The following is a 13,413-nucleotide window of genomic DNA, read 5'->3' as shown; positions in this document are numbered from 1 at the left end:
CCCATGTCATATTTCCCTGGAAAGTGGAAATTAGGCAGCACTAGCTTTTTAGTATTTTAGCTTCATAACTAAGTTTGCAGCCTGCTGTCTGGAGCAATAGGGGAGTTATCTTGACTGGATCATTGGGGTTGGATGTGCTTTGCTCCATCTTTCATACTGTATTATATCAAGCCACATCCTGAGACAGATCTTCAGATTGTGCAAACTGATGCAGTTCCATTGACTTTAAGGGACCTGTGCCAATTTACACTTTTATTGAGAGATATTAATGAGGGGAATCAGGGCCATTCCCTCTGTAGCTCTAATCCTGACCATTGTCTTTCTCCTTCCTTCTGCAGACATCACACAATGAACTGAGAAAGAAATTGTCCATTTGAACCACCCTGACCGAGTTCCTTCTCCTGGGATTCTCTGATGTTCGGGAGATGCAGGTTTTGCACTTTATGGTGTTTCTAGTGATTTACCTGTCAGCCCTGATGGGGAATCTTCTCATCATCACAGCCGTAGCCCTTGACCCCCATCTTCACACCCCCCTGTACTTCTTTCTGGTGAATCTTTCCATCCTAGACCTTGGATCCATCTTCGTCACCATCCCCAAGTCCATGGCCAATTCCCTTATGAACGCCAGAGTGATAAGTGCTGTTCATCGTTGACACTCACATCATGAGATATTGCAGCGTGGAATCAGTGGCACTCCTTCTCTCCCTGTAATCCCCACCACTATCTTAGTGCTTCTCTCCACAGCCATCATACAATGAACTGAGAAAGAAAATGTCCAACCGAACCACCCTGACCGAGTTCCTTCTCGTGGGATTCTCTGACATTCGGGAGCTGCAGATTTTGCACTTTGTGGTATTTCTAGTGATTTACCTGGTAGGCCTGATGGGGAATCTTCTCATCATCACAGCCATAGCCCTTGATCACCATCTTCACACCCCCATGTACTTCTTCCTGATGAATCTGTCCATTATAGACCTCGGCTCCATCTCTGTCACCATCCCCAAATCCATGATCAATTCCCTCATGAACACCAGGTTGATTTCTTATCCTGGATGTGTCGCCCAAGTCTTTCTTTTCGCAGTCTTCATTGCAGCTGATCTTGCCTTACTCACCATCATGGCATACGACCGATATGTTGCCATCTGCCAACCACTGCACTATGAGAGAGTGATGAACAGGAGAGCTTGTGTCCAAATGGCAGCCAGTGCCTGGATTACTGGTATTGTCTACTCTGCAATGCACACCGGGAACACCTTCAAGTTACCCTTCTGCCAGTCCAATGTCATCAACCAGTTCTTCTGTGAAATCCCCCAGCTACTCAAGATCACCTGCTCTGACTCGTACCTCAGTGAAGTTGCACTTATTGCCTTTAGTTTTTTTTTAGGTTTAAACTGTTTTGTTTTTATTATTGTGTCTTATGTTCACATCTTCAAAGCAGTGCTGAGAATCCGCTCTGAGCAGGGCCGGCGTAAAGCCTTCTCCACCTGCCTTCCTCACGTCACTGTGGTCTCTTTGTTACTTTGCACTAGCTTCTTTGAGTACATGAAACCCACCTCCAGCTCAGCATCAAATATGGATCTCATGATGGGTGTTCTGTATTCCCTGGTGCCTCCAATAATGAATCCAATCATCTACAGCATGAGGAACAAAGAGATCAAAGCTGCATTAAAGAAACTGATTGTGTGGAGGTAATTCACCAACAAAAAAAATGTCCGTCATTGATTTTTGACTGTGATTTCATTCTGGGCTTCTTTATAGTAATAATCAATTGATGACAAAGTTGTTCCCTTCAGAAAATAAGGTGCAATCTGTTTATGATGTCATAAAATCTGCACTAACTCCATAGAAGTTAAATTAGTAAATTTAGGATTACACCATGTAAATAATATCAGAATCTATATGTCTATCCATAAATCTACGTAGACGTGTATCTATTTGTCTTAGGGATTTATACTGCAACGATCACCATATTATCTGAGCGTGCTGCACAGAATATCTATAGCAATTGCTAAATCACTAGTGGACTTTGTGATCTCTCTTCCTCTTTTTTTGCGATAAAAATAGTGCTTGGGTATGAGAGGTTTGGCTTTTGTGTTTGATTGATCGTTTCTTTTTCATGTTGCTGATTCATTGGTTGACTTGTTTCTTTGTTCCAAGTGGTTTTTGGGGTAGGAATTTGCAGGGTAGAACATGTTGGATGAAATGGAATGAGTGTGATAAATGAGAGGGTGAGAGGTAACTCTCTTTTGTGGACACCCAACCAGCCAGTTAGCTATAGACTCGCTCTTGGTAGCTGTTCTCGAGTTGTTTTACCTGTAAAGAGTTAAAAAGTCTGACTAAATGCATAGGTAAAGGGAAGTGATTTGGGCACCTGACCAAAAGAGCCAATGGGAGGGGTTAGAACTTTTTAAAATTGGGAAAAAAATCTTTCCCTTTGTCTGTTTGTTCTTGTTCTCTGGAGACAGGAGACACATAGCAGCCCTGTTATAAGAAGCTTTAAGCCAGGTATGGAAAATCATCAGATCATACCTAGAACTACTTATTTGAATCCCATATATGTAAGTAAATCAGGGAATGTCTAGGAAGATGTGATTAGGATTATTTCTTTTATTTCTTATTGGCTTGTGGACTCCTCTGCTAACCCCAAATGCTTTTGTTTTACTTGTAACCTTTAAGCTGAACCTCAAGAAAGCTATCTTGATGCTTAATTGTTTTTTTAAGATCTAGCAAAAAGCCTAAATTTCAGATGTATTTTTTTCTTTTTGTTTTTAATAAAATTAACCCTTTTTTAAGAACAGGTTTGGATTTTTTGTGTCCTAAAAGGTTTGTGCATATGTTGTTTAATAAGTTGGTGGCAATAGATGATTTCCTTTGTTTTTGTTCTCAGCTCTTCCCGGGGGGGGGGGGGTTAAAGGGCTTAATGGTACCCCACAGGAAGGAATTCCCAAGTGCTTCTTCCTGGTTTCTCAAAACATGTGTGTGTGCGGGGGGCGGGGGTGTTGCACTTGGGTGGTGGCAGCATCTACCCATCCAAAGTCAGAGAAAAGTTTAATGCCAACCTGGAGTGGCCAGTATTGATTTTTAGAATCCTTGCAGGCCCCCACCTTCTGCACTTGAAGTGGGGAAGCAGCCTTGACAGGGGATATCAGTTCATTTTGTCACTTATTCAAGGTGTCAACGTCATAATCTCTTTGAAGGGGTTTCTGAGAGACGAAGTTTTTCTTTCCCAAATGATAAAGAATTGAAAAAAAGTTTTTTTTCAGGTGTCTGAATATCTGAGTTTCTCTTCAAATGATTATTTTAATGCTGATGGGATTTTCTTGTCTTATTTATGATGTGATAGGGCATATAGAGCCTTATACAGTTATATGTAGTATTATTTTTTATTTTTTTTAAAAATAATTACCTGCTATGGTGGAAAGGTATTTTGGAAGAGAAAGCTATTGCAATGTTTGAAAAAGACAAACTGAGTTTGAGTAATAAACCCAACTTTTTATCCTGCCACACTACTGCAGTGATGGATCTAGAACTGCTCATATTTTCTTTTATGTTATGCTTTGTTCCTATAGTGATAAATAAATCATACTTGGTATGATGAAGGCTGGCTAGTCACTCAACTTACTATGGGTCACAACTCCTGTGAGAAGACCTGCAGGTACCAAACATGGTTGGAGAACTCATTTGTTCGTGCACAAGTTGCTATATCCTGGGACCCAGTTGGAGGGTGGGAGAATCATACGATTCCACCCTAAGAGAGAGACAGGCACAAAGCTGCGACCTGAGGGTTTGCAGACCAGACCAAGGAGAAGAGGTTCAGCTAATCTTATAATCATAACAACTGAGATATAGCCATTTGCTTCAAAGGTGGATTTGGCCAATGGTCTCTCATCCACACAAGGATCTAAATGTCATTATTATTATTATTATTATTATTATTATTATTATTATTATTAACCATGTTTGTGCATGGTTGTGTATACTACATATAGAATAGATAAAAGAAGAGCAGTTAGATAGATAGATAGATAGATAGATAGATAGATAGATAGATAGATAGATAGATAGATAGATTATGAATAATCAATGCCAATTTATTTTGCCTCTTTTTCTGTCTATGACTCTTGATTTCCAAATCATGATTTCCCTGAGAGTACTTATTATTCATTGTTATTTCTGTGAATATTTCTTACTCCATAGCTTTTTAACAAGAACTTCATCATCTGCATTGTCTGTGAGATTTGAGCCATTTTGACTAGCTACATTTTAATGGGCTCTGATTCTTTTGCCTTATTGAATACATTGGATCATTATAATGGGAGTTTTCTTAAAAACAAAGGTACGGCTCCTCATATGGTCTAAATCATCATTGCTCCTTGTCCAAACACTCAGTGATTATGAATTAAATCTCAATTCTTTTGAATATTCTGAGCTGAGGCACTGATCTGGAAAAAAAACAAATAAGCCAGAAGTCCCATTGAAGTTTTACAGCTGAATTTATGCTTAAGTGATTCCCCATCACACACACACACACTTTGAATTAGGGAGGAAGGATGTGATTTTCAGTTGGACCTACAGCAATTAGTCATTCAACTCTTATTGACTTTCAGTGAGAGTTGAGTCCCCAAATCCCTTGGGCCCCTTTTGTAAAAATCCTATCCCAATCAGTTCAAGTTTACTGTTACCATGTATTTGACTAGGAAGGTGGTGAAGCACTGGAATGGGTTGCCTAGGGAGGTGGTAGAATCTCCATCCTTTGCATCTTTTTTAGGATTGGCTTGACAAAGCCCTGGCTGGGATGATTTAGTTGAGGCTGGTCCTGCTTTGAGCAGGGGGTTGGACTAGATGACCTCCTGAGGTCTTTTCCAACCCTGAGATTCTATGATTATATGAAAAACCACCACAATATTTGATTGGCAACAATTGCCCATTTTGATGGATTCATTGTCTCCATGGAAAGAACATGAAGTGACTAGCACTGGGAGATAGAACTACCCTTGCCCGCTTCTGAGGTGGTCCCTTCAGATCAGGGATGGTTCCTGGTCTCTGCTGAGGCTATTCAAATGGGTTTGACTGGTTCCAGTTTGGATGGTTGGCATGTCTGTTGAGTGCTCATGACATGTCCAAGGAGTTGAGGCACAGCACCAATCATTTTACTTGTATTTCTAATTCTTCCTTTTTATTCCCCATACCTCTTGCATTAAGAAACATACATCTAAGACCTTGTCTCGCCACACAGTTTTGTCAACAAAAGTCAGGTTTAATTGACAAAACAGTGGAGGTGAACACACTACAATTATCCCTTGGCTGACTGCTTTGCTTACAAAATAAAACGACCTCAACAAGAGGTGTAGAGCTTTTGGCGGTAAAAGTTATATTGACAAAGTGTCATTATAGATGTAGATATTATGGATATGTTACTGTTAATGGCCTCCAGGATGTGTCCCACAATGCCCATCTTGAGCGTTCCGGTCAGCAGTTTGAACTCTGCTTCCCTGCACCCAGGCAAACAGACATCTGCCCATCCCCCTTTAAAGGCCAGGGAATTTTTGAATCTCCAATTCCTGTTTTCTCAGTGTGGAGAGCTCACATCACATCTTCTCAGCTGACCATGGCAGTTCTGCGCAGCAAATGCTCTCTCGCTTGGAACTCACCTGAGTTGTTGGATCTGCTGAAATTGTTGGCTGAGGAGGCTGTCCAGTCCCAGCTCCGTTCCAGCCGTAGGAACTTCAGTACCTACAGTTATATTTTTTGTGGCTTGTTGGAGAAGGGTTACAAACAGGACACGCAGCAGAGCTGAGCTAAGATAGGCATACCATAAGGCAAGGGAGGCACACCGTTGCTCTGGTGCTGCGCCAAAGAGCTGCCGCTTCTGCAAGGATCTGGACAGTATCCTCAGCAACAACGTCACCTCCACTGCCAAGAACTCTCTGAATACTTTGGTGGGACTGGTGGAGACAGACAGGGGACTCGACCCCGAGGACAAAGCTGTGGATGAGGAGGTCGAGTTGGAGGATGGTGCGGAGCACATGTCAGTGTCATCTAGTGGCGAGGTGAGTCAGGAGCTCTTTTTCGTTATGGAGAGGTCTAGCCAGTCCTAGAAGTCTATCGCTGGCGCGCATGACGCAGGCAAGGAGTAAGTGATCTTTTTGAGTTGATGCTGCTTGGTGATATGAGGTAGACCTGTCCTTCGCTCTGTATATTATAGAAGTGGGCAAAGGGATAGACATTTATAAGGCTAGCTTTGTTTGCATGTATTCCACATTTCCTTGTGAAGCTAAGCCATTCGGTGAAATAGTGTGTTAATGCACACCGAGATTTCATGAGAATCCTCTGGAGAGATCTCTAGAAAACTTTCCTGGAGGTACTCGCCAATCCTCTGCTGAAGGTTCCTTGGCAGAGCTGCTCTGTTCCTTCCCCCACTGCAGGAAACTTACTAAATGAGGGAAGCAACCTAGTGACCAAGGATGTGGAAAAAGCTAATGTACTCAATGATTATTTTGCCTCTGTCTCCAGCTCCCAGACTGCTGCAATGGGCAGCACAGCATGGGGAGGAAGTGACCAACCCTCTGTGGAGAAAGAAGTGGTTCATAACTATTTAGAAAAGCTGGACAAGCACAAGTCCATGGGGCCGGATGCACTGTATCCGAGGGTACTAAAGGAGTTGGTGGGTGTGATTTCAGAGCCATTGGTCATTATCTTTGAAAACTCATGGCAACTGGGGGAGGACCCGGATGACTGGAAAAACGCTAATGTAGTGCCCATCTTTAAAAAAGGGAAGAAGGAGGATCTGGGGAACTACAGGCCAGTCAGCCTCACCTCAGTCCATGGAAAAGTCATAGAGCAGGTCCACAAGGAAACAATTCTGAAGCACTTGGAGGAAAGGAAAGTGATCAGGAACAGTCAATATGGATTCACCAAGGGCAAGTTATACCTGACTAATCTAATTGCCTTCTGTGAGGAAATAACTGGCTCCGTAGATGAGGAGAAAGCAGTGGATGTGTTATTCCTTGACTTTAGCAAAGCTTTTGATACGGTCTCCAACAGTATTCTTGCCACCAAGTTAAAGAAGTATGGGTTGGATGAATGGACTATAAGGTGGATAGAAAGCTGGCTAGATTGTTGAGCTCAACTGATAGTGATAAATGGCTCCATGTCTAGCTGGTAGCCGGTTTCAAGCAGAGTGCCCCAAGGGTCGGTCCTGGGGCTAGTTTTGTTCAATATCTTCATTAATGATCTGGAGGATGGTGTGGACTGCACCATCAGCAAGTTTGCAGATGCCACTAAATTTGGAGGAGTGGTAGATATGCTATAGGGTAGGGATAGGATACAGAGGGACCTAGATTACAGGACTGGGCCAAAATAAATCTGATGACGTTCAACAAGGGGAAGTGCAGAGTTCTGCGCTTAGGATGGAAGAATCCCATGCACTGCTACAGACTAGGGACCGAATGGCTAGGCAGCAGTTCTTCAAAAAAGGACCTAGCGGTTACAGTGTATGGGAAACTGGATATGAGTCGACAGTGTGCCCTTGTTGCCAAGAAGGCTAATGCCATTTTGGGCTGTATAAGTAGGGGCATTGCAAGCAGATCAAGGAGCGTGATCATTCCCTCTATTTGACATTGGTGAGACCTCATCTGGAGTACTGTGTCCAGTTTTGGGCCCCATACTATAAGAAGGTTGTGGAAAAATTGGAAAGAGTCCAGAAGAGGACAACAAAAATGATTAGGGGCTGGAACACATGATTTATGAGGAGAGGCTGAGGGAACTGGGATGGTTTAGTCTGCAGAAGAGACGAATGAGGGGTGATTTGATAGCTGCTTTCAACTACCTGAAAGGGGGTTCCAAATAGGTTGGATCTAGACTGTTCTCAGTGGTAGCAGATGACAGAAGAAGGAGTAATGGTCTCAAGTTGCATTGGGGGAGGTTTAGGTTGGATATTAGGAAAAACTTTTTCAGTAGGAGGGTGGTGAAGCACTGGAAGGGATTACGTAGGGAGGTGGTGGAATCTCCTTCCTTAGAGGTTTTTAAGGTCAGGCTTGATAAAGCCCTGGCTGGAATAATTTAGTTGGGAATTGGTCCTCCTTTCAGAAGGGGGTTGGACTAGATTATCTTCTGAGGTCCCTTCCAAACCAGATAGTCAATGATTCTGTGATACTATGCACCCTCAGCAGTACCCAGGGTAGTAAGTGGAGGCAAGGTATGAGGCCCTGAGATATAAACCTTGGTATCAGAGGCCCGGTATGAGGCCTAAGGCCTGAACTAAAGTAATGGTCAAGAATTTGCTAACATCAAGCAAAGTTAAGCTATGAGCCAGAGGCAGATCCTGTTCACAGAAGCTGGCAAGGAAAGGGCTGATGTTGCATAAACATATACGTACAATGTATTGGTTACTAGAGATATAAACGTATGGTACCAGAACACTCTGATACTTGCACCACATTCCACACTGATAACAGGGAAAAGGCTAACCCATCCTAAAGTCAGGGTCAAAAGGATCATATGATGGATAGAGTTGTTTTGTTCGAAGCAACACGTACAAGGTGAGAGGCGGCACCTTATTGCATAGAGGGGTTGTACCTTGCTACATAGAAGGGTTGCACCTCAATACGTCAGGAATGATGTGTAACTTGTTTGTACCTGTGTATAAGAATGCATCCCTGGGGCGGTATCTTTGTCTGGCCTAGGGGGCAGTGGGAAGTCCCGCCACTGACTGAGCCGGTCCATTGTCAGGAAGCACATATGTGCTAGTTAGCAGAACCTTGGATATCTAACCTGGGGAGCTAGAGACTGTGTTTCTCTTCAACAATAAACCTGGACCGGGTGCCTTCGTACCTCATCGGAATCTTTAGTTATTGGGGGTTCTCTCAGGGTCTGCTGTGCCAGCGATCTGCAGAGCTGGGGCAGCACACAGAGGGAACACACACATGCAGCAGACTGATATCAACACTGAACAGAGCAGAGCACAACACCAGTGGCCATCTGATGACACCCGGAAGTCACCTACTAGAGGATAGGCCCAACAAGGAAAACAACAGAACACCACTGGCCATCACATACAATCCCCAGCTAACACCTCTCCAGCTCATCATCATCGATCTACAACCTATCCTGGAAAACGATCCCCCACTCTCATGGGCCTTGGGAGGCAGGCCAGTCCTCCCTTACAGACAGCCTCCCCACCTGAAGCAAATACTCTCCAGGAACTACACACCACGCCACAGAAACACTAACCCAGGAACCAATCCTGTAACAAACCCCGTTGCTTTCGCTGTCCCCATATCTACTCTAGGACCATCATAGGACCCAACCACACCATCAGGGGCTCATTCACCTGCATATCTACTAACGTGATCTATGCCATCATGTGCCAGCAATGCCCATCTGCCATGTACATTGGCCAAACTGGACAGTCTCTACGTAAAAGGATAAATGGACACAAATCAGACATCAGGAATGGTAGCATACAAAAGCCAGTAGGAGAATACTTCAGTCTTCCTGGACACTCAATAACAGATTTTAAAGTAGCCATTCTTCAACAAAATAACTTCAAAAACAGATTTCAAGGAGAGACTGTTGAGCTACAATTCTTTTGCAAACTTAACACCATCGATTTGGGCTTGAATAGGGGCTGGGAGTGGCTGGCTCACGTACAAAAGCAATTTTCCCTCTCTTGGTATTGACACCTCCTCATCAGTTATTGGGAGTGGAAAACATCCACCCTGACTAAATTGGCCTTCAACATTGTTTCTCCACTTGTAAGGTAACTCCCTTCTCTTCATGTGCCAATATATATTTATGCCTGTATCTGTAATTTTCACTCCATGCATCTGAAGAAGTGGATTTTTTTACCCACGAAAGCTTATGCTCAAATAAATCTGTTAGTCTTTAAGGTGCCACTGGACTCCTCATTGTTTTTGTGAAATATAAATAAAGACAGTAATTAACCCTGCAGTCTTTAAGTGGCATGAATTTAGCACTAGACAATTGACCCATGACCAAAATTCCTTCCATGTTTTAACATAATTAATACTCAGGAAATGATCATTGCTTGTATTAGTTATTATTAACTAGGACTGGCACCATAGTCAGATATAAAATAGAATGAGCTAATTTCTTTTCTCAGTTATAGCAGTCTAAACTCTTGAGTTACTCCATAGATATTCCACAGATCCTCTATTGATATTACACATTCATGATATAGTTACTCCATAGAAGGTACGGTGTAAACCCATACACTCCATAGAGTGGCTGCATTTAACCACAGGCTCCTTTCACAGCTACTGTAGACTTACTCATGCGAGTTACTACATAGATGCTACAGATTTACTAATTACTCAACAGATTGTACAGGGATTTCAATATATACTATAGACATATTTCATAGATACTACAGATTTACTATAAAGTTATTTAACAGAGTCAAGTTGCTCAATAGATACTACAGCATAACTACAGAGTTTCTCCAGTGTATCTAAAAGCAAAATGGAGCCCTGCAGATAGAAAATTATTCACAGTTTGATACTACTTTATTCTGGCTTCCATTTACTTCCCACCCCAATGGCTGTATCTGATCATCAGTCTCTTCATGGCATTGATGATCTCCTTGTTCCTGAGTGTGTAGATCATGGGGTTCAGTAGTGGGAAGACCACGGTGTGGAACAGGGACACCACCTTGTCCAGGGGGAAGCTGCGGAAGGGGCGGGCATAGATGTAGAGGGCGGGGACGAACATGATGAAGACCACGATGATGTGAGTGACACAGGTGGAGGCTGCTTTGTTCTTCCCGCAGAGGGACTGAATCCTGAGCTTGACCAGCAGGACGGTGTAGGAGATGAGGAGGAGGACAAAGCACACCAAGGTGACCAAGCCGCTGTTGGAGAATATCAGCATCTCCACCACGTAGGTGTCAGTGCAGGCCAGCTTGATCACCTGAGGCACATCACAGAAGAAGTTGTCCAGCTTGTTGGGGCCGCAGAAGGGCAACCTGATGGTCAAAGCCACCTGGACTATGGAGTGCATGAAGCCTCCCACCCAGGCAGCCCCAACCAGGGCACAGCAGACCCCCCTGCTCACAATGCTGGCATAGTGCAAAGGTTTACAGATGGCCACATAACGATCATAGGCCATAATAATGAGCAGGAAGATCTCAGCTGCTCCCAGGAAGTGGGTGAAGAAGAGCTGGGCCATGCAGCCCCCGTAGGAGATGGTCTTGCGGTGGGAGAAGAAGTCAGCCAGCATCTTTGGGGGAGTAACAGAGCAGAAGCAAATGTCCAGGAAGGCCAGGTTGGCCAGAAGGAAGTACATGGGGGAGCCCAGGCAGGGGTCACTCCGGATGGTGAGGATGATAAGGACGTTGCCTGGGAGGATGACTATGTAGAAAAGCAGGAAGAGGAAGAAGAGGAAGAGCTGGACCCTGTAGGCCTCGGATAGCCCCAGCAGCATGAATTCCGTCACCCATGTGAGGTTGCCATGCTCCATCCCATCAGTGTGGATCCCTGTAGCGCACACAGGATGGAGAGAGAGGAGGAGATAATAGTGGCCAACGTGAACAAGCACTTCCACATACAATAGCACAGTGCACCGAGCCGAGACATGTCGGCCAGGCACAGAGGATCCTCATTATGAGGATGGGAGGAGAATGGAGCCTCCACTGAGGTAACTTACACACTGAGGGCTAGACTCTGCATGCAGGTGCATGGCTGCAGGTTCTGCTGATTTCCTCATATGCAGATCTGCAATATAGACGGCCGCACTTAGCTGAATGGAGTGCTGACAATTCACACCAGCGGTGAATCTGACTCATTGACTCCAATGGTGCTACTGTCAGTTGATGCCAGCTGGGGATCTGGCACTGAGCATATAAATAGACTTATGGAGTTGGTGGTAGAACATCTATACTCATGGTAGCATTCAGATTTTCACTTAAAACATGGAGTTTTGCACTGTGTGAAGAATATAGTGTAATCTCCCCAAATTCACAGCATGTAATTGATGAATAAAGACTGAATTTCAGATTCTCTCATTTTCTAGTCCAGATTGTAAATCAAGTGATTACAAATTGGCCCCTTCTAAAATTTGAAATGTAGAAGGTGTGTGGATTGGAGGGGGCACCCCCCAGCAAATTTTTTACTGATTTTTGATATTAGCAAAATCATTCACCTTTGTTGATTTCATCGTAGGCAACTTTTGAAGTTTCATAATCTGTCACTTTTAAAACTGGTTGAAAATTAGCCATCAAATCTCTCTCTCTCTCTTTTTTTTCCTAGAGAGAATTTGGTTTTTGATTTTTTTTTTTTGTGGGAAGGGTTTTCTTTCCAATTTTTTTTTAAATTAAGTTAGAAAGTTGGAAATCAAAAATATTTAAAGCTTCTGATATTTTTTTCTCTGGTTCTTTTTAGCAGTTTTTGGCCATTTTTTGGTTTGTCAGTGGCTGTGTTTGATTTTTTTTAAAAGGTTTAATTGGCCAAAAAGAAAAAAATATATTTTGTTTCTTGACAAACACCTCAAGTTTTCGCCCCCACACCAAAAAACAAACAAAAACCAACAAACAAAAACCAAAGAATCTAACAAAAAGAACAGAAAAAAGTCTGACCAGCTCTAGTCATTTAAAATATATATTCACAATTATATAGAATAACATTCTGTGCTAAAAGAAAGTTCTTTATGTTTTAAAGCCAAGCACTTAAAATTTCAGGATAGCAATAGCTCTTTTTTTCCCCCACAGTGTCACACTGGGAGCTCATGTTCAGCTGATTATCCACCATGACTCCCCCAATTTTTTTTTCTAAGTCACTGCTTCCCAGGATAGAGGCCCCCATCCTGTGAGTATGGCATACATTCTTTGTTCCTAGCTATGTGCATTTACATTTAGCTGTATTAAAATGTGTATTGTTTGCTTTTGCCCAGTTTACCAAGCTACCCAGGGCCAAAACATAGGGCCAAAAACTGATCCCTGTGGGACTCATAGGCATAGTTTGACTTCCAATGGGACCATGCGCGGGGTGGGGGATTCCATGTATGCCCAAGGCTTGCAGTTGGGGGTGGGGGCAATGCTCCCCACTCCTTCTCCAAACTACACTCATGGTGTAGAATCACACCCGCTCAATAATGATTCCCTGTTTGCATACAGTTTGGGTATAGCTACACTGCAATTGGGATATCTGATTGCAATTTATACATACTCTTTGAGACCTAGACAGTTTTTAAATAATTCAATTTGTCATGTTAATTTTGCATCTTTCTAATTTCTTAATAAAAATATGGTATGGTTCCTTCTGTCCTGTCCTCTCTGCATTAGAAAGACAAGGTGGGTGAGCTGATAACTTTGATTGGACTAACTTCTGTTGCTCAAAGAGACAAGCTTTCAAGCTACACAGAGCTCCTCTTCAGGCCCTTGGACTAATACAACTATAA

The 13,413-nt window shown here is 43.1% G+C and overlaps 2 protein-coding genes across 2 annotated transcripts; one reads left to right on the top strand and one right to left on the bottom strand.

The window, feature by feature from the left end:
• The first annotated feature begins 771 nt into the window (after positions 1 to 771).
• Positions 772 to 1,692, top strand: LOC120381134 (olfactory receptor 14C36-like). Its single transcript, XM_039499239.1, has one exon. It carries the CDS (start codon positions 772 to 774, stop codon positions 1,690 to 1,692), a length of 921 nt encoding a protein of 306 aa, XP_039355173.1.
• Positions 1,693 to 10,542: 8,850 nt separating this feature from the next.
• Positions 10,543 to 11,478, bottom strand: LOC120380620 (olfactory receptor 4N5-like). Its single transcript, XM_039498492.1, has one exon. It carries the CDS (start codon positions 11,476 to 11,478, stop codon positions 10,543 to 10,545), a length of 936 nt encoding a protein of 311 aa, XP_039354426.1.
• Positions 11,479 to 13,413: the final 1,935 nt, after the last annotated feature.

Source organism: Mauremys reevesii, linkage group 13 (genome assembly GCF_016161935.1).
Source record: "Mauremys reevesii isolate NIE-2019 linkage group 13, ASM1616193v1, whole genome shotgun sequence".
Taxonomy (NCBI): Eukaryota; Metazoa; Chordata; order Testudines; family Geoemydidae; genus Mauremys; species Mauremys reevesii.
The sequence above is the reverse complement of the archived record's forward strand: the minus strand, read 5'-3'. Positions and strand labels throughout refer to the sequence as shown.

Coding starts and splice junctions, on each gene's coding strand:
- LOC120381134 (XM_039499239.1), top strand. CDS start 772: ATGTCCAACCGAACCACCCTGACCGAGTTCCTTCTCGTGGGATTCTCT.
- LOC120380620 (XM_039498492.1), bottom strand. CDS start 11,478: ATGGAGCATGGCAACCTCACATGGGTGACGGAATTCATGCTGCTGGGG.